Below are 21,496 nucleotides of genomic sequence, written 5' to 3' on the forward strand. Positions count from 1 at the left end.
CCTCACGTCCTCACGTTTTGGTATTAGATCATTAATTTTATAGAAGATATGCAGAATCATTTTGTTCGTTAGCTCTATTGATTGTTATTAATGAGCATATCATTTTACATACTTCTCCTACACTATCTTGGATGAACAATATAGACAATGATTTTGAAGTAGTTTTATCATACAGGTACCTAAGGCGTAGGGTATGTATTTACATTACACATTTCCATAACTCGCCTTAATTTCAATTACTTATCTATAATCGGGAAGGGCATACATAAAAACCTTTTTCTTAAAAAACTTTTTTATTGCTAAGCAAGTATTTTTTATATTACTAATTATTTGCGATTTTGTTTATTTCAAACCCGCCTAGAATCGGGTAAGTATTCCTCAAGGATGGGTACTTCTTTTGGCCAAACATTTTCGTCGATCCAATCTGTGAAGTATGACACTCTGGTATAGACCGCTGGAGTGTTTGCCCTCCCGCAGCCGATCCCAAACGAGGTGATGCCAAAAACGTAGTGCATGCTTCCTGACATGTCTTCAGGAAGGTCCAGCTGTACTTGGAATGGACCACCGGAGTCACCCTGAGGGATAGAATAAATAGAGCTAAGAGGATAAAGTTGAGAAGTTCTGTAAAATCTGGATGGTTTTGCGTTTACAATTTAAATCTTCTTTGCGTGAAGTCGTGGAAGGATTAGCTCCAATTTCTCCATAGTCGGTTTGATCGAACCAGGGAAAGGTTGATCAATTATACGTCATCTCCATATTAAATTTTTGCCAGATGTGGCAAAGTCAAGCAATTCCTGGTTATGCTTTAACCGACTGTGGATAAATTGGGACTTAACCAGTCAGAATAGCGTCAGTCATTGTCGGCTCACGCTAACCACAGCTCTATCATTGCGTGACAGTTCTTGTTCGTTCGTTGGTTGATTTTGAGAGTAGCTACCATTGATACTTCTTCATTGATCGTATAGACACTTACTTGACAAGTGTCGACACCACCGGTGAGGTTCCCTCCGCACAACTGGTGATCTTCAGTTCCGCAGAAGTTCCTGTTACAGGTCTTTTTCAGAAGTTTATCGCAAGCTTCCCGCTCTATAACGCTGAGTTTGGCCACTTGTAACGTCGGTGAAACGGTTTTTGTTGCTGGAATTAGTGTATTTATTATTAACATAAAAAAATATATTTTAGATACATAACAATTTTGGAAAAAGGTATTATAAGGCATGGTTATATGTGTATTTCAAACGTGCAATCGAAATAAATAGTACTTGTAACACTCATATTTATGAAATTGGTTAGTTTGATTCACTTGAAAGTGATTGATTTAAGGACTACATCTTTATTAATTATAATGCATACTAATACGAGTATTACCAGAGTCGACCACTCCCCACCCAGTCACTGTCGGCTGGTGCGGTAAATTGTTCGTGTCTTCATCATTCCATAAACACGCTGGCCGGATCACAGTTGAAAATTCCACTTCTTTCTCTAGCTCCATAAGAGCTATGTCAAAATACTTCTTCGGCGCTGCGTAATTTGGGTGAACGATGATTCTGATTATTTTTACATCAATCGCAGTTTCTTCATCATCACTTGTCTGAAAGATTAATAAACCTTTCTGATAAGTACATATAAAGACTCCCATAACTACCATAAATTTCAGGAAAAATTGCCACTTACTTTTTCATAGATATTATTATCTCCTAGTCTCACAATCTTGGGGTCAGACTCAGCGATGGTAGAGTCTACAGGTACGTGCGTGCAGTGCGCTGCCGTCAGCACAAAGTTGTGGCTGATTAATGTGCATCCACACTTGAACACCCACAAACCATTGGTATCATCAATCGCCTTCCAACCTATGGCACCCTGGTAAATAAGTAAGAGAGACATTAAGTTTACTTCCGTAATTATTAATTTGTGATATAGGTATGACGCTACAAAAAACTATTTTCATGTTTGTCGTATAATATGTGATGAAATAAATTTTAAAAAATACCAACCATATGAGGATAATCTGCTATTTCGGCTTCCTCTCCCCCAACAACCGATATGCCAAATACTCCTGCTTCCCAATCTTTCTTTTTTTGACCTGAAATAATGACGATACAGGCATAAAGTTTAACTACAAATATGGTCTGGCCATTATTATTATGCCATTATGCTTAAACTTACAAGCAGCTCCACGAGGTTGTCTTAATTCATTTCTTCGGGCTTCCCAAACAAACTCCCTGCATGCTGAAATCATAAACAATTTTAATACTATTTTAACAAAAAGATCATCTTTTTTTCCTGTGCTTTACGCAAATAATCTTTGCATGTTACTTTAAAATAAATTAGATTATTTATTTATAAACACTTTATTGTACATTATAAAGTTACAATAATAAGAGGTGAAGAACATTAAATTCTAAATTATTACTCACTAAATCTTGACTGTGTAAACTATTTAAATCTTGTTTAAATTTGTATTTTTTAATACTTTATTTGTATCAAAACATTACCATAGAATTATCACTTACCAATCGCATTAATTTTGCTTCCTTCAACATAAAAATTTGGCATCATAGGATCATAATCATCACAAGGGTTTTCAGATGGAGGATCTGTGTTCAAATAAACATCTTTCAAGTCCACGAGTTTGCGTTTCTTTTTCATTTCAGATTCTTTCGTAACTACTTTTTCAGAATTTTCAATTCCTGTTATTGGAGTTAGCGGATAGTTAAGCCAGTAGTTGACAATATCATCGTCAGCATCTTTGTTGGCCTGTAATAGAAAAAAAAATGTATTTTATATTTTATTACATAAGTAATACATGTCAATCTACAAAACCTTATAAAAATCATGATGGAATTACGAATTTTCAAATAATGCGCAATGTGTTAATGTTAGAACAGCATAAATTTCAGTTAGTACATAATATATAGTTTTTTATTTAATGAATTTAATGGCAACGACGTTTATACAATTCATAGCCGTACTCATTTATGAAAAATATACTCAATCTATATTTTCCGTACCTTTGTTTTATTTTTATTTTTGATATTAAGTTCCTTTTCTATTTCAGTCGATGTCTCAGGTTTATTAATAAATTTGAGGGGCTGTAATTAAAATTGAGATTAGATTAGGTAACTAATTAAAATATTATTTAATATCCATATAAAAATACCAATTTCGTGTACATAAAAAAATATAATAAAGTAAATCAGTAACCTACTTTCTCAGTAACATTCCGAGCATCAAGTTTTATATTTGATAAAAAACCTTTGATTTCATCTTCTACTGGCCTGCCGTAGAAGTCTTTTGTAGAAATTAGCTGGAATAAGATTATATAATAATGAATTCAAATTTAATAATGTAATCAAATACCATGGTAGAAAGATGATTTTTATGTGTGTATGTAATCTGTATTTTATTTAAATTATTATTATTATTTGACTCACAGGGATTGGATTCATATTCCCACTAGGCCGGTTAGCATGATCTCGCTCGGTCGTCTCGCGGACATTGTGATGATCTTGGCTACTTGGATGATGTGCTACTAGTCGCTGGTACGTCTGCAATAAAATTATCATAACCTTTAATATTTCAATAATTTACCGCCCACACGTTTGCCGATGGGAAATCCGGTTTTATTATGTAAAATTTATCATTATGGACATTAATAATATTAGTGTATTGTCTGTAGTAACTTAACCTAAGAGGTACAGACTACAATCTTAGACAAGTGTACGATTTATTACTTAACAATGTCATTGTTTAAATTTATACCTAGATCAATTGTTTTTTTAAAAATGACCCAAAAAATAAACAAAATTATACTTACAGGACTTTTGGATACTTCAGTCCCCGCTGCACGAATCCGTTATCGACATATCGTGATTTGCTATAAATACGGCGAGTTTATCGACACGTTCACGTCGGAACCGTGCCGCGGTTTCGGAAAATGTATTTACTTACCAGTCCCTGATAAAAGCCATGATGGAAGCCACGCTCATAATCTTCATTATTATATTGTTGACTTGGTGGTTGGTACAACTGGAATGTGACAATTCATATAGATAAGTCAAATATACCTAACAAATCGGTAAACTACATGCTCCCTAGAAATCAAACTAAATTATCTATCTTCCAAACTAAACAAAATTCCTGCAGCCGCTACACGGGTTAGTTATCGACGTCGATAAACTCGTTTAAAAAGCGTTCCACCAAACACAGCCCCGTATTTATGGTGAATCGCGATATGATGTCGTTTATCTACGTCGATAACGAACCCGTGCAGCGGCAGCAGAGATACGCTTTATCTACGCTTACCGTTTGCTCCGGTTCATGGTGAATGTGGACATGCACGTTGTAGTCTGGTCGTGTCGGGGGATTCGGAGCACTTCGGTATCCGAAGTTGCTCGGCGTATTTGGATATCCATTCCAATTTTCAATGTTCTGAAAAATTATCAAAAGTCGTTCACCCTGATGACCCTCAAGTAACCCCTTCGGCTTTGTATACCAATATTGCAACAACATATAAAAAATAAAACCAAAACTATAACATGAATAAAAAATCAAAAAACTCCGTCTTGACGTCATGCATGACACACCTTTTTTAGTATACCTTGGTTTAAGTTTTATTAATCTACCGGTAGAACTGGATTCTCCGGAGAAACCTAATGCCTCATTCAGACGCTAGCCGAGGCTAGGGGCTACTCTACCTTTACAAAATACGAAATTTCTCCTTCCTTCTCTCTTCCATCCAAAGGTTGTCTGGTAGAGATTGCTATGAGCAATAAGGCCGCCTTTTTGTACTGTTTTTATTTGTAAGCTTTATTTTGTAATTTTTTTTCTGTTTTTGGTGCAAATAAAGGGGATTGTATTGTATTGTATTGTAAATTTTGGAGAGCAGTCATGCAATCCGCACGTTTAATGCAATGAGAATAATCGTGGTACTATCATTGGAAATATTTTCGATTTTAGAGTTCTAGAGCTTCAGCCCAAGTTTATAATTTAAAGATTTCGCCAGAGTGTTATGTTAGTCCCAATGTAATAGGGGGCGGGCTATTGCCATTTTACGGGCACATCCAAGACCCGAGAACAAATATCTGTGTTTACATAAAATACCTATCCAGCATACTTGCGGCACAAGAGGGGCTGAGCAAGGAAGGTACCAAATACCATATACAAATAATTATTTTGGTGGAAGAATGCTTTGTAAACAAATACCGGTAAGTATTAAAAATAAGAAAAAATATCTTTATTTAAAACATTATTAAAAAAACATTTACTTAAAACGTATTATGATACTTAAAACTTATTATGATTGAGAGTGGTGCCTTCCTTGCACTGCTCACTTTACACTTTATATTGTTTATTTTTAAATAATAGCTTAATTAAAATGTCACCGTTTACCCACAGTCAAACCAAAAATATTGGTTTTGTGGGAATTCTTATGTACCCTATGTATCACTGCAATGATTATAAATAAATAAATAAAATAAATAAATAAACAAATATCTGCACCAGCCGGGAATCGAACCCGAGACCTTCGGCTCAGTAGTCAGGGTCACTATCATTAACCACTACGCCATTCGGTCGTGTTTACATAATATCTAGGTACTAATAGGTATTAAAATGAAACGTTTTACTTACCCATCTTTTGATCCGTTTAGATATCGCATCTAATTTTTCAGTGGGACACAAGTCTAAAACATAAGTAAAAGTGGTATAGATAATAATATCTATAACTCTAAAAAAATTGATGCACTTTTTAAACCTTATAGTCGTTATATAAAATACTGACCAATAAAAAAGAGTAAGGAAAAGATTGAGAGCCAAACTATATGTTGTGCCATTCTTACAAAAAACCTTTGTATACTAACATTTTTAATGTGATGATGCTCAGTTTTTCTTTACAAGAGAACAAGTTTTAGCAGGTTAATAATCTCAAGGATTTGCTAAATGACGTAGAGTTTATCGGCATATTTTATCGATATTGGGTTGATCACTTGTTCCAGTCTTGTTGTATTTGACTTTGATTGTTATATATATGATTAATGAATACTGCATTTTTTCACAAAAATTGTTTACCTTTTGTGCCAAGTATGAAAAAATGCAGTAAAAGCCCCCTTATAACAACAATAGTCACATAGTCTTCGATGGGTATAATCTTGACGAGGTAAAGGTCAAAGCGTCGCTTTTAAATATAAACGTTATAATGGTAACCTTTAAAATAAACCATTATCGACGTTACTAGCAACAACTAGCTCCGTCAATTGAAAAAAAACATGTAAATTTTTTTATAATTATATAAGTAATTTTTAATAGCATTTTTCCCAAAACTGATATGTAAATATATGAAAATACAAAAATGATGTAAATTTCTTTGTCATGCTCTTGACTTTTTTAGTACTTTGAAGTACAGTCTCGACTATCAAGCATGTTAAATTTCACGTCCTTATGGTGCAATGCTTGATCGTCAGACTCGAATACTTGTGAAAATGAAAATGATTTCTAGGTAAAAAAAAACTCCATTAAGTATATTATAAGTCATGTATTGTATATTGTAACGATCTGTCTCCATAAAATAATACAAAATGAACCTTTACTTCTACGGTTGCTGTTATAACGTGGTCGAGCAATTTTTTATTAAAATTACCATAATAAATACTTTCTGATTATTGGATGAATATAGACTTGCTACTTTTCACGCAAAACGACTCAGAAATTTTGATGAAAATTTGGTATCTAATTAACATATCCCGGTATTATAACGAGCAAACATTATAAGCTGACACTTTTTATCCCTCTATTCTAACGAGAACACATTATTGGACCAAACAAAATGAGTAGAAACAGCTGCTAGTGGCTTATATATATTCATCGGGCCAAACATTCTCTTCAATCCACCTTGTGAAGAATGACACAGCGGTGTAGACGGCTGGCGTATCGGGTCTTCCGCAGCCGACTCCAAACGAGGTGATGCCTAACACATAGTGCATGCGACCCGACATGTCTTCAGGAAGGTCCAGCTCTACTTGGAATGGACCACCGGAGTCACCCTGAGGGGGCAAACGAAATGGGGTTAAGAAGAAAGCAGGAGAGGAAAGTAAGAGGTTCACACGTTCTTGGACCAACAGAGCGCCTATGTGAGCTATTGCAACACCCAGGCTTGCTGGTCCTGTTCACTCAAGAGCTAGGCTGGCTGAGCTAAAATTAAGTAGATAAGTTGGAAAGGTTCCACTTGAACAAACCTCATACAGGAATTGCACCCCCTCTCAGAATAGAACAGCCGTGCTTCTACCTATAAGATTCTATAAAGCTAATTGTCAAAACTCGATTCTGAATCCGGAGTGAGTTTTCAAATTGGCATTCTGTAATTTCCGTAGACACATCGAATTTCGAGATTTTGACAAATAATGTATGAGATGACATATAATGTGATAACTGTTCGAACGTAAAGTGAAAGGTGAAGGGAGAATGAAGATCGAAGTGAGATGTCGATTTTACAGAATCGCAAGGCAGAATAGAAAAGCCCAGTTTAGCTCTACTGTGTGCTGAGAAGATTTGGAAAGGGGATTTTTCTTATATTCTGCATTGATCATAATAAGTATATGACTTACTTGACAAGTGTCTACACCCCCGGTGAGGTTGCCTCCGCAGACCTGGCTGTGGAAGACACTACAGAAGTTCCTATTACAGCTTGGGCGCAGAAGTTCCTCACAGGTATCCTTTGGTATAATATCCAGCTCTGCTACTTGTAGTTCAGGTGAAATTATCTTGCTTGCTGGAATTTAATATTGTTTGTCATTGACAGTGGGAACGAAAACATAATTATATAGGTAAGGTACTTAATGCCACTTCGGCACGTTATTAGGTAGCGTGGGTAGAGTGGGTAGGTAGGGAGTCGTCCGAAAACATTTAAAGGCGAAGCGAAGCTTGCGGGAAACAGCTAGTAAATAATAAATCTTTTTGAAACTTTCCCAAATTGACCTAGTAAAAATGAATACTTATGCAATATGGATACTAAGTTTGTATGATGCAATAATTACCAGATTCAACCGCTCCCCACCCCGTCACAGTCGGCCGGTGCGGTAAGTCTTTGTTGTCAAAAATGAGACCATTCCACAAACACGCAGGTCGAATCAGAGTAGAAAATTCTACCTTTTTTTCCAGCTCCATGAGAGCTATATCATAATACTTCCTTGGCGATGCGTATCGTGGGTGAACGATGGTGCGAATGATTTTGAAATCATTTTTTCCATCTCTTGCCTGAAAAATACCATAAGTTTTGTTAAGTCAATGATTTATATACGTTTCCTATACTCCTGTTACTTTCAATGAAATTACAACTCACATTTTTAATGATGTTCTTGTCTCCTAGTCTCACAATCTTGGGGTCAGGTTCAGCGATGGTGGAGTCTACAGGCACGTGAGTGCAGTGCGCTGCCGTCAGCACGAAGTTGTGACTAATTAACGTGCAGCCGCACTTGAACACCCACAAACCATCGGTGTCGTCAATCGCCTTCCAACCTATGGCACCCTGGTAAATTATGAAAAACTTTTACTGACAAAATGAATGATATAAAATGTAGTGAATAGGTTTGTCTGGGGTGTTACCATCTTCTTATCCTCCTGATGCCCACGGTCCTTCTGTGAGTACTTAACGAGTATAGTTGTTACTGCCCAAGCTATAACATATTTTTTCTGGACTAAATGCCCACGGTCCTTCTCCGAGGACGAATACTTTGTGTTTGAACCATATTTGAATTTACCGCCATTATTTTTTGGGATTGCATCAATGGATTTAACATTCCATCACTGACAGCTGTCTTAAGTGTCATCTGAGGATAATCAATCGTTCATTGTAAAAACGTCAAAAAACGGAACCATGGCGGGGCCACCGTCGTCTAAGTAAGTTGTAATCTCATTTTACTTATGTGATCTAATCATTTAATACAATGACTTTAATAAAACCTTATTGTTAAGTATATTAGCAAGGGACGAATAGCAATATTTTATCAATTAAGGTTCTAAATAATATTCTATGATCATCCATTTACATTAGTACTCGTCTGAGTACCGTGGTCCTCAATGACATAAACGTTTAGTCCTCACTTGAGGACTCTGGACCGCTATACTATAATTTTAGATATACTTATTTATGTATTTTTTTACAGAATATAATGCGAAATCAAAGAAATTGAAGCAGATTTAGCTATGTCGGACATAGATCTCTCGGAGGACGATGACATGACAACATAAATGACTCACCATGAACCCGTAGAATTTGAATTTTGTGATGATGATATCCAGGAGCTGCTAGCTTAGCCTTTCATTTTATCTTATTTTGTTCCTATATTGATCCCAATAATTATAATAGTTGATAATAAAGAGTTTATCTAGAATAAATATAAGTTCTAAACTTATGTGAGACTGATATAGTGTTAAATGTGTTCCTAAGTGGTTCTTATTTCATAAGTTTTGTTATTTCTAACAAATTACCTTATAAATATATTTCCTACCAATAAATTAAACTTTTTTTAACTGCCCACGGTCCTCACATGAGGACTAATGATTTTCGAATTTAAACCTATTGAAACTGGTTCCTTTTTTAATGCATTAACCGTACATACTACTAGGAACACTATATAATAATTTTTGCGACATTTATTCACGTTTAAGTTTCTGGGCAGTAAGCTAGGTAAACGCAATAGTCCTTGTGTGAGGACCGTGGGCAGATAGTCCTAAAAAATAAAATAACGGCTGGGCGTCAGGAGGACTTATTTGATTACAATAGTGGTAACAATATTATAAAACCTTATGAAAATTACATAAGATTTTGTACCTAAGCAGAATAAGTTAAGCGTATTTTGTTTTCTTAAAATTATACTTTGAAAAATACCAACCATGTGAGGAAAATCCCCCTGCTCTACATCATGTCCTCCAAATACCTGAATGCTGAAAATTCCCGCTTCTTTATCTTTCTTTTTTTTACCTGAAAAATTGTGAAAAGTGTGAATTACAAAAACATGAAAAATTTACCTAAAGGTGAAATATTCAGAAAAACTTGTTAATATTTTATTATTGCAGAGTAATGTGATTCTTATTTTTACATCTAAGTAAAGGGTGAACCGTTGGAATGCTGGAATATGTATAATGAAGATATTGTGATGAGCCAAAATGAATCAGTAGGTACAGGTACAGTAGGCTGCAGAGATCAGACTACCAAAAGTCAAAGACAAAAACTTGTGCCATTCTTGGAACATTTTATCTAAAACCAAGAAGATAAGGGATTTCATAAAAAAAACTTAATGTTATAAAACTTACAAGCAGCTTCACGTGGCTGTCTTAATTCATTTCTTCGAGCCTCCCAAATAAACTCTCTGCACACTGAAATTAATAAAATAATTATTATACGTAGGTGTTTTAACTTAGCATGATTTTCTAGCGAAGGGTTATGAGAAACATTGCATATTGGTTTTTAAACTATTCAGTGTATATATAATAGTAACACCTAACTTTATTCATGGGCATTTTAAATAGCTTATTATGTTTTGTTAAAGTTCCATGACACATTATTTTCACCAAAACCAAAAATTACAAAAACTGAAAAAAGGCAGCCTTATAAGCAATCTCTATCAAAGAAGCTATGGATGGAAGATACCTAGCTAAAAAAATATTTGAGGTAAAGTAAGTAAGTAATAAAAAATACATAAGTACTATTCGTCAGAAAAGTACCAATTACAGTACCAACTGCAGTTACTTACATATCTGATTAACGTTCAGTTCTGGAGAAAAAAAAACTGGCTTTTTGGGGTCATAATCGTCACAAGGGTTTTCAGACGGAAGCTCTGTCTTTAAATATACATCTTGAAATTTTATAGTTCTGCCTGCGTCGTTATCTTCAGATTCTATGGCAACTGGTTCATCAGAACCAAGCTTGTTTGTTGGAGTTGGAGATTTGTTAATCATGAGGCTGATATCGTCACTAGGATCTTTGGTGGCCTGGAACAAAATAAAGAATTCATTTTAAGCATAGCTAATTATTATAAGTTAATAAATATACATATTTTACAAAACCCCGTACCTTATTTTTTTCAGTAATTTCAGGCTTCTTTCCTATTTCTGACGACATCTTGGGTCTGTCGTAAAATTCTAGGGGCTGCAACAATGATTAACAGAACATTTTATTCTTCGGCCATGAAATTAGTATCCAGATATTCCACTTTTTATTCAGTTAATCAATCTAAATAAGATACAAAACAGTAAAAAACAATACCTGAATGTTTTCTAGTTTTATGTTAGTAAATTGTTTGTTGTCACTTTTTTCTGTCGTTGTCTCCAGCCTATCGAAGACTTTTATCTGGAAATAAATAATTAGCTGTATTTTATGAATTTATAAGCTATAAACAAAACAAAGTTAATACACTCATAAGCATTGAAAAAGTTCCATTGACTTACGCAACGGCAAACGACAATAACAGGTGGAACATTTTCATTGCTCATTGCTCATTTCATTTGAGTGTACTAAGCCGGCTATTATTTTTTGTATTGTATGCCAAAGTATTTGACCTACACTTAATGCGTCACCCTGTATAACTATGTTGTACTCACAGGAACAGGCTTCATATTTCCGGGCCGGCTGCCGTCGCCTCGCCCGCCGGTCCCGGCGACTGGGCTATTGTGGTGACCAGGACTCGGTGGGTGATGAGCTCTCTGGTGGTACAACTGGAAATAAATATGTATACTTATAGTGACTATTGAAACTGCATATCACAGTAATCAAAAGTACTGTGATTTTGTAATCATATTTTAATCGGTTTTTCTAAATTAGTAAATTCAAAATTAGAAACCGAAATACTGTTATCATTAATCCTGCCGTATTTAGTTCTTAATAAGCCGTGGGAAGGCATTTATAAGGTACAATGCCCAATTTCTATGAACATTATATTATTATAGTGACTTTTTAACCTTATAATTTTGCTAATATTGCTACTATTCCACCCACAACTTCACCCACGTCAAATCTTTTACGTTTTTTGCTTTCATTTACAATATACGAACAACATTGCGCATTGACGCATTTTTTAACTTTTTAGTTCAACCTACTGCCAGTTTTAATACTCTATCTATATCTATCGATAGCTGACAGTTACTATTATACGACTTTGACACAAAAAAGTTGCATTCTGTCAAAATCCTATGAAAGTAACCTGAGAAAGTAACTGTTAGCTACTGTTTTTCGTATATTGTTAATTTAAGTGCCACTTAAAAAAATTGTTGAGTCCGCTAATACCTGCTTCTAAAGTACTCTGTCTATAGGCATAGCATTGATACAATATAACAAAACTTACCAGTGCCTGGTAAAAGCCATGATTGTAGCCGCGCTCATAATCTTGATTATATTGGGGACTTGGCTGTTGGTAGTACTGGAATCAGTTATAAAAGAAATTATAGTTGGTAAATAAATATAAGATTGTAGTTCAAATATTTAAAAAAAATATGAACGTCAATATTTCATTATATTTACTCTCAGTTCGCAATGGAATATTGGATGAAATCCACATTATGAAGATAGTTTTAACTTACTGGTTGTTTGTAGTAAAATCTATTATAATGTGTAGGATCAAAATCATAGTGGGGGTTGGCCGGTAATGGTTTTGGTTGTTCTTGATGGACCTAGAAACATAAGACTATTATAATAATTAATGTAGGTACTATATTTAGTTTTAAATGCAAACTACCATTACTATTTTCCTTATCGTTTCGGTGACCAAAGATAGCTTGACTACGGTCTTTCACCGTGGTGAAAGGATTAGCCAGTCAGTTAATCGCAAGTCGTTAAATGTCCAGGATGTGTTGTATGTAGTAAGTAAGGGTGCGCTTACATAGAGAATCGGGTTCCCTGTATCTACCTGTACCGGTTACCTGATTATGCGAAAGCGCTCACTCATGGAGCATTTCCCGGATTTTTAAATGTCATGAGCGCTTTCGCGTAATCAAGTTACCGGTACAGGTAGATACAGGCACCCCTCTCTATATAAGCACCCTTAGCACATAACACAATAAACGACGTACAGTACACAACGTCGTCATTGTCGTCGTCCTCTCCAAGTCCGTTTATACAACACCGGTAATTCATTAAGATGCCAATTTACAGCAAACGACAGGAGGATGCAGTAGAAGACGCAACGTCAATTGTATTTCTATTCTTTGACGACACGCCGTCAGCTACAACCACAATGTCTTCGGCCGCCAATTGCCACCCTTATTTATAATTACCGCTTGATGTGGCTGGTGGTTGCAAGGTACGCGCACGTTGTAGTCTTTTCTTGCTATGGGACTTTGGCCACTATGGTATCCCCAGTGGCTTGGCGGGTTTGCATAGGCATACATATTTTCAGAATTCTGAAAAAATAAAGTAGTTTAGAATGAGTGTACAGGATCTTTTGATTAACTTGTTCATTAAAAACTTATTAGCTAATTTCCCATCAAATTCATTAGTTCTGAGTACAGATACATCTTAATACAAATTTATAGAGGCACCGTAATCAAAATCAAAAAGTAAAAAAGGTCACGTCCGTCTATTGACACACCCTTTCCTGAAACCTGTTCAATGTAAAAAAAACAAACCGGTTGAACATGTCCAAAGAAACATACAAAAGGGGCCGGTTCTCCATTGCAATAATTGGCTTCATATCCTTGAGATATTCCAATGTAATGAGAAATACTACTCTGCAGTTCTTATGTTAAGTATACCACTTTTTTTTAAATATACGGATTATAAAACTTAGGCTGCGACGGTAACTTAGTTATTTACATACAATTAAACCAAATATTAATTTCTTTGGTAGGTATTTACTATAATGCTTAACTTACCCATCTTTTTATCCTTTTCGAAAACAACCCTAATTCTTCAGTAGCACAAAAATCTAAAACAGAACATCAAATTCACAACCATGGGAAAAAAGATACATTAACATTTTATCTTGGTGTTAACATAAACATTACAATACCTATAAAAATTAATAATATAGTAAATATAGTGAGTGTAACGATTTGTAGTGCCATTCTGCCAAGACTTCTTTGTATACTAATATTACAATTTTGTTGTGATGATGTAGAGAACGAGGAAACACGTTTTGAGTAGAGTTCTCCGGTTTTCCCAAATGACATGCAATTTGTAGTCGTAAATTGATATTGGTTCCATTGACTTTAAGGAATGCCAAGGTAGCTGTCGTTAAATGCAAGTATGAAAATTTGTTTAAAAAACATATTTTTTCTTAGTAAGGTAACGGGTCCATATATCGCGGTATTCAAAATGGCGTCCTTATTTCGAGTTATATTTATTTTCATGATTATTACTCATTTTAATAGGTTTGGATACTCTAAAATTACATTTAATCGTTCATTATCTTTAACTGAAACTACTTGATGTAGTAAATATGTTTAAAATTGCCTAAAATTACTAAAAACTCATGTAATGTGCCGTGAGGGCGACGCCGCCATGTTTTTCATACAAACGCGACCCGGCTTACGTAAGGCCAGCCATATTTAATAATTGTGTTTTTTAATATTTATACGACGTTCAACTTTGTAAATAGTTTATATTTAGTTTATTATATTCTTATACTTACATTAAATTTAAATTTTAACTCTTTTTAAACTAATTTAACCCCTTTAAACTCAAAAACAAAATACCTCGGTATAAGGGCCTGATTTTTATACGTTGTTCCTAACTCCGAGTTACCCTCGGTATAAGGAAAAATACTATGTCATGATTATTAGCTTATAACTTTACAAATAATAACATTTGAAGTATATGCTTGATTACATAATAATAATGATGAACGTGACAAGCTTATAACCTAATTCGGCGGTACAAAATATCCTCTAGGAATCTTAATATGACACGATAATTGTTGACCCAAAAATCATGGTTACATAGAAAACCTTAACTTAGTATGTATATTTGAAATGATAAAAAACAGTGTTATTTCATCGCTATTAACGTAAGTGATACATAATTTTACCAATATTTTATGTATGATTTGAGTAACAAATCTATGTTGTTTCTAAATCGATAATTTGATAACTCGGAATATGGATTATTAAAATACTTGCTGAACCCCTAACATGGAGTATGACATTTTACATAGGTAGGTACCTCGGAAATCGGAATATGACTACATCACACCTTCGCAGTGTCATCCGATGCCGTCATCAAACCATAAAATCAAGATGAATTAGCGACTTTCTTCCTAAATATAAAAGGGGTGTGGATAGATATGCCTGACTTTACGAAACTACTACTAGATACTACCTACTTATTACTCTTTATAAAAGAAGAAAGAAAGAAATTTGTAGACGTAAAACTTTATTTGGGTGAATAAAATAACACACACGACCGTGGAGTTTTTATAACACTTATATACACAATTGCCTAATTTCATTTTTGTATTTTATTTCCATTATCCTTCTACTTCGAGGTCTGATGGCCGTTGTAATATTGTTATCCCAGAATTCCCAGATAAATGAATGTCCTGTATACTGCATTTCATGTTTGGTTTAGGGGTCTGGTTGATTTTTTCATTTTCTTGTTGTTGTCACTGAAAAATAAAGTAAGTAGGTAAATTGTATGGATAGTTGACAGAATTAAGCTTATCCTTATAAGTTGGTACCCATTTTCACAAAACTTAGTGAGTTTAGAAACGAAAACGCTAGAACAAAAACCTAGGTTAGTAACTAAACTGATGCCAAATTACTGATAAAAACATAAAAATATTTCCATTTTACGTAATTTCCTAAAATAATTCGCACACAAGCTTACCTTATCGATTTTCCAATTGCATATTGCAAATACAAACATAATAATTTAATAAAAGATGTTTGTTTTCTAATGTAAAGACTTAACAAAAATACTTTCAAAGAATAGCGGCAAACTTTTCGGCGGAAAATTGAACATGGCGCCGGCGCGCCTCCAGTCCAGCGCGCATGCGCCATAGAGATGTACAGTATTGTGCAAATTAATGTGAACACGAGTGAAAATTTGAAAAAAATACATTTATAAGTTCTAAAATAAAAAAACAGAGATATATTAATACAATTTAAGTTATTTTAATAGAAAATGTGTCCTCCCTGCATTTTATAACTTCTTCAACACGTTTTGGAATAGAATAGACATGACTTTAACAGTTTTCTGATATTTACTGGTCTAAAAAACTTGTATGGATTACAGCCTCAATCATTTTAGTTTTTCTTTTGCAATCCGTTTTACGAAGTCTAACTTTCACGATGGCCCACTTATTTTCAATGGGATGAAGTGCCTGTGAGTTCTCGGGCCATCCAAAGCCATGATATCTGGTTGTCCTTAAAATATTTAAGCATAATCTTGGACACGTGGCATGGAGCCGAATTTTGTTGAAAAACTTATTGACCGTTAGCATCAACTTTTCTTAGTTTGGGGCTGTTTTTCTTATATAGGTACCGGATGACTTGTGCCCATCGAAGGGATGATGGACTCGCTAAAATACAGTGACTTGCTAGAACGGAGATTAGAAGTTGAACTAAGAAAATTTGATGATAACGGTCTATAAGTTTTTCATAAAGTTTGGCTCCATGCCACGTGTCTAAGATACTTAAATATTTCAAGGACAACAAGATATCATGCCTTTGGATGGCCAGAGAACTCACCGGCACTTAATCCCATTGAAAATAAGTGGGCCATCGTGTAAGTTAGACTTCGTAAAACGGATTGCACAAGAAAAACTTAAATGATTGAGGCTGTAATCCATACAAGTTTTTTAGACCAGTAAATATCAGAAAACTGTTAAAGTCATGTCGATTCTATTCCAAAACGTGTTGAAGAAGTTATAAAATTCAGGGAGGACACATTTTCTATTAAAATAACTTAAATTGTATTAATATATCTCTGTTTTTTTTATTTTAGAACTATTAAATGTATTTTTTTCAAATTTTTACTCGTGTTCACATTAATTTGCACAATACTGTACCTAGTGCAATGTTCCTTGCTTCCGACCTATGCTTGAATGAAAAAATAATCGATGCTGGATCGATTCCTGGGTAGATACTTTTATTATAATCATATTCGTTTATAGTAAATACATTAGGTACTCATTGGAAATTAGTACTGATAAGGTATTTGGCTTTTGTAAGTATTCGATACTTTTCCTCATCCCTTACACATCTACTTTTATTACGTATCATCAACTTTTAAACATTTAAGTAAGAACATAAAATATCGTGGAAAAATTTTAGACCTTACTTAGATAAAAACTATAGTAAAAAATGTTTAAATCATTCGAGTTCAATAATCGATTATATTCGATTACTGTCACTATTTCATAAATTTACCCCATCTCTACTCTATTTTTTTTTAATCGCTTGGAAAAGTCCATAGAACATCATAGAAGCATTATGAATATTTTTTCTAGCCAATGTTACCAGTTGCAATAATGAATTATGAAAATGTTACATAAATAATAGAAATTATCACGAAAACCAATATAAATGGAGAGTATTTAATTCTTTTCATTATTTTCAACTACTATTTAGAATAATTAAATTTATTTGGAGTACTTTAGGGTTAAAAAAGTATATCGATATTTTAGATTGTAATTTCCTTATGTTCATGGCCACACTCATGGAGCCACTGACAGGACTAACTCGGAATATGGAACAGGCTACCTCGGTATATGGAAGAAACCATAATCCTACCTCGGTATAAGGGCAAATCGACATGTGTAATAAATTATATTTTTTTAAGTATAATTAATGTGTTATCAATGAATCTGTGTTAAGAAATATAAAATTTAACGTATATTCTTACAGAAGACAATATTTCACATCAATATTGATGGTTACAAATGCTTATTTTTCTTACTTACTTTCAAATGTTGTTATTTACCTCGGAATATGGACCCGTTACCTTATACTTCTCAATAAGTAAAAAAAAACTCAAGTCAAGTAGAAGTAAGAAAACAAATACAAAATTAAACCGATTATTGAAAACAAATTTAAGAAAAAATAAGTTCAACCAATCGATACCCTTTCCGAGATTAAAAAGTTATTGACATTTTATACGAACTTCGTCAAATTTGTGTAAAAATGACGTCATAGTGACGTCGATAGGAGTTGCTATTGCTACAGTCAGTAACAGGTTTGTTTGAATGTCACGAGAAATTAATCACTATTTGTTTATCATTATACGATCTGAAGACCATAGAAAGATGATCTGATGGTGGATATCTTAGGAATCGATCTTGAATTCAGTACACAGTAAAATGTAACAACTACTACGAGTATTTAAAATGTGAGTACACACATAAAAGTCGCCATATTTTTAATCGACTTCAAAAAAAGGAGGAAAACGAGCGAGGGTTCCGGTTAGCAGTTGGCGAGAAAGATACTGGTTATTTCATGCTTTTCTGTTATTTTCAAGCTTGGAGAATATGTCTTTAACCCATCTTGGAGAAGACACATGTATTACAGTTAATTGTTTACGGGAGATTTGTTTAAGAGTGAAGGAAGCATTCTTCAGTCTACAACATGAAATCAAGATTTTACCTTCAGAAAAGATGCCCCATCCAGTAGCCCTGGCCTTCTTACTTAGTTTCAGGACATCAGGTATGTGGTACAGGCATGCGGGTTGAATGAACTTTGAGAATTTCACTTCTGCCCCTAGCTCCAACAGTGCAATGTCATTGTATTTTTTTCCGGCTATGAATTTAGGGCTTCTCATAATCCGATGTATTTTTATGTCAAGAGTGTTTTCAGGCATGGCTTTCTGAAAGTTAAGAAGTTTTATAGTATTTTCGTGGACGTTGGATACTAAAGTATTTATTTAAGATTCATATATCATTTTCATATTCAAAGGTCAATGGTACTATAATGTAATATATAAAGGACGATGATTAGATTCTGATATCTATGTTCTCGTTAGTATAGGCAAAAAAATAGTCTTAAGAATTTTAGTCTGGTGCCGCCATTGTCTGACTCTCCTTGCCTACGAATTTACCTTTAACCAGCTGGTGCTTATATTTTAATCAACATTTCCTAATTCATCATCAATACTTACAGTATCCAAAGCAGTGGTATGTCCAAGTCGGACCGAGTGCGGCTCTCTGTCGGGCAGTGTTGTGTCAATCCTCACAGCAGTGCATTGTGCCGCAGTCAGGACGAACTTGGAGCTTATCAGAGATCCACCGCATCTGAAGTCCAAGCTGCCGTTCACCCTTCTCCAACCTATGGCAGCCTGGTACATGTTATTATTAATGTAGTGTTCATATTATATATGAAATATATAAAACAATAATCATTATAGTTCAGTCTTAAAGATTATTCAAGAGTCAGTACTGCCAATCAAATTATTGCTGTCCCTATAGATTAGGTACAGGGTGAAATGTTTGGTATCAATCAACTATCTGCTGCCATACTTACTTACACTTACCCGACATACTTACACAGACAAATTTTATCACAGATTAAACAGATTACAAAAAAACAAACAATGGCTGTCTGGATGGTGTGTGTGTGTGTAGCTGTATAAGTACACACTATGTACTCTGTCTTTCTCGTTTATTATTTATCAAAGAACCATCTTTTGTTTTTTGAGATCATAGAAAAAACGTGAAATAAAGATAAATCTGTATACCATGTGTGGATATTCTCCTTGGTACACGTATCTGGCACCTGAATCGATATTTGATCCTTCGGGACGCAATTGTGGTTCTGAAAAACCTAAAAAATACAGAATACAGGAACTGTTCTTTTTTGAAGTTGGTGCCATATTTCTTCAGATTACTTTGTCACCGCACCAACATCAAAAAAGAACAGTTCCTGCTTAGGTATATTTGTACTGTCTCATACGAGTAGAATTTGTGTAAACCTTAAATTATTTCTTACATTTTAGTGGTTTTTTGAAGTCGGTTTTTTAATTTTACTATTAGCAGTTGAAAATACTAATACGATGATCCTTTTCTACATAAGGTAACGGGTCCATATATCGCGGTATTCAAAATGGCGTCCTTATTTCGAGTTATATTTATTTTCATGATTATTACTTATTTTAATAGGTTTGGATACTCTAAAATTACATTTAATCGTTCATTATCTTTAACCGAAACTACTTGATGTAGTAAATATGTTTAAAATTGCCTAAAATTACTAAAAACTCATGTAATGTGCCGTGAGGGCGACGCCGCCATGTTTTTCATACAAACGCGACCCGGCTTACGTAAGGCCAGCCATATTTAATAATTGTGTTTTTTAATATTTATACGACGTTCAACTTTGTAAATAGTTTATATTTAGTTTATTATATTCTTATACTTACATTAAATTTAAATTTTAACTCTTTTTAAACTAATTTAACCCCTTTAAACTCAAAAACAAAATACCTCGGTATAAGGGCCTGATTTTTATACGTTGTTCCTTACTCCGAGGTACCCTCGGTATAAGGAAAAATACTATGTCATGATTTTTAGCTTATAACTTTACAAATAATAACATTTGAAGTATATGCTTGATTACATAATAATAATGATGAACGTGACAATCTTATAACCTAATTCGGCGGTACAAAATATCCTCTAGGAATCTTAATATGACACGATAATTGTTGACGCAAAAAACATGGTTACCTAGAAAACCTTAACTTAGTATGTATATTTGAAATGTTAAAAAACAGTGTTATTTTATCCCTATTAACGTAAGTGATACATATTTTTACCAATATTTTATGTATGATTTGAGTAACATATGAGTAACTATGTTGTTTCTAAATCGATAATTTGATAACTCGAAATATGGATTATTAAAATACTTGCTGAACCCCTAATATGGAGTATGACATTTTACATAGGTAGGTACCTCGGAAATCGGAATATGACTACATCACACCTTCGCAGTGTCATCCGATGCCGTCATCAAACCATAAAATCAAGATGAATTAGCGACTTTCTTCCTAAATATAAAAGGGGTGTGGATAGATATGCCTGACTTTACGAAACTACTACTAGATACTACCTACTTATTACTCTTTATAAAAGAAGAAAGAAAGAAATTTGTAGACGTAAAACTTTATTTGGGTGAATAAAATAACACACACGACGGTTGAGTTTTTATAACACTTATATACACAATTGCCTAATTTCATTTCTGTATTTTATTTCCATTATCCTTCTACTTCGAGGTCTGATGGCCGTTGTAATATTGTTATCCCAGAATTCCCAGATAAATGAATGTCCTGTATACTGCATTCCATGTTTGGTTTAGGGGTCTGGTTGATTTTTTCATTTTCTTGTTGTTGTCACTGAAAAATAAAGTAAGTAGGTAAATTGTATGGATAGTTGACAGAATTAAGCTTATCCTTATAAGTTGGTACCCATTTTCACAAAACTTAGTGAGTTTAGAAACGAAAACGCTAGAACAAAAACCTAGGTTAGTAACTAAACTGATGCCAAATTACTGATAAAAACATAAAAATATTTCCATT

At 34.1% G+C, this 21,496-nt stretch overlaps 4 protein-coding genes across 4 annotated transcripts; all 4 read right to left on the bottom strand.

The window, feature by feature from the left end:
• Positions 1 to 303: 303 nt before the first annotated feature.
• On the bottom strand, positions 304 to 3,560 carry LOC105385424 (serine protease Hayan). Its single transcript, XM_038115726.2, has 10 exons — positions 3,435 to 3,560; positions 3,209 to 3,307; positions 3,012 to 3,092; positions 2,514 to 2,757; positions 2,167 to 2,229; positions 1,995 to 2,083; positions 1,675 to 1,860; positions 1,369 to 1,591; positions 974 to 1,137; positions 304 to 575 (listed from the first exon to the last, which is right to left on the bottom strand). The coding sequence occupies exons 1-10, from the start codon at positions 3,447 to 3,449 to the stop codon at positions 348 to 350; spliced, it is 1,392 nt and encodes a 463-aa protein (XP_037971654.2). The 5' UTR covers positions 3,450 to 3,560; the 3' UTR covers positions 304 to 347.
• Positions 3,561 to 3,891: 331 nt separating this feature from the next.
• LOC125490151 lies at positions 3,892 to 6,019 on the bottom strand. Its single transcript, XM_048628461.1, has 4 exons — positions 5,783 to 6,019; positions 5,632 to 5,684; positions 4,306 to 4,431; positions 3,892 to 4,029 (listed from the first exon to the last, which is right to left on the bottom strand). The coding sequence occupies exons 1-4, from the start codon at positions 5,832 to 5,834 to the stop codon at positions 3,907 to 3,909; spliced, it is 354 nt and encodes a 117-aa protein (XP_048484418.1). The 5' UTR covers positions 5,835 to 6,019; the 3' UTR covers positions 3,892 to 3,906.
• Positions 6,020 to 6,517: 498 nt separating this feature from the next.
• On the bottom strand, positions 6,518 to 14,221 carry LOC105397808 (serine protease Hayan). Its single transcript, XM_048628459.1, has 15 exons — positions 13,998 to 14,221; positions 13,861 to 13,913; positions 13,264 to 13,389; positions 12,571 to 12,660; positions 12,336 to 12,410; positions 11,596 to 11,709; positions 11,261 to 11,344; positions 11,069 to 11,143; positions 10,749 to 10,986; positions 10,309 to 10,371; positions 9,888 to 9,976; positions 8,336 to 8,521; positions 8,031 to 8,250; positions 7,602 to 7,765; positions 6,518 to 7,040 (listed from the first exon to the last, which is right to left on the bottom strand). The coding sequence occupies exons 1-15, from the start codon at positions 14,155 to 14,157 to the stop codon at positions 6,849 to 6,851; spliced, it is 1,929 nt and encodes a 642-aa protein (XP_048484416.1). The 5' UTR covers positions 14,158 to 14,221; the 3' UTR covers positions 6,518 to 6,848.
• Positions 14,222 to 18,403: 4,182 nt separating this feature from the next.
• LOC125490150 (serine protease snake-like) lies at positions 18,404 to 19,734 on the bottom strand. The gene is made up of 3 exons (XM_048628460.1): positions 19,655 to 19,734; positions 19,079 to 19,255; positions 18,404 to 18,787 (listed from the first exon to the last, which is right to left on the bottom strand). Exons 1-3 carry the CDS (start codon positions 19,655 to 19,657, stop codon positions 18,419 to 18,421), a joined length of 549 nt encoding a protein of 182 aa, XP_048484417.1. The 5' UTR covers positions 19,658 to 19,734; the 3' UTR covers positions 18,404 to 18,418.
• Positions 19,735 to 21,496: the final 1,762 nt, after the last annotated feature.

The sequence above is a fragment of the Plutella xylostella genome, chromosome 21 (assembly GCF_932276165.1).
Source record: "Plutella xylostella chromosome 21, ilPluXylo3.1, whole genome shotgun sequence".
In the NCBI taxonomy this organism is placed as follows: Eukaryota; Metazoa; Arthropoda; class Insecta; order Lepidoptera; family Plutellidae; genus Plutella; species Plutella xylostella.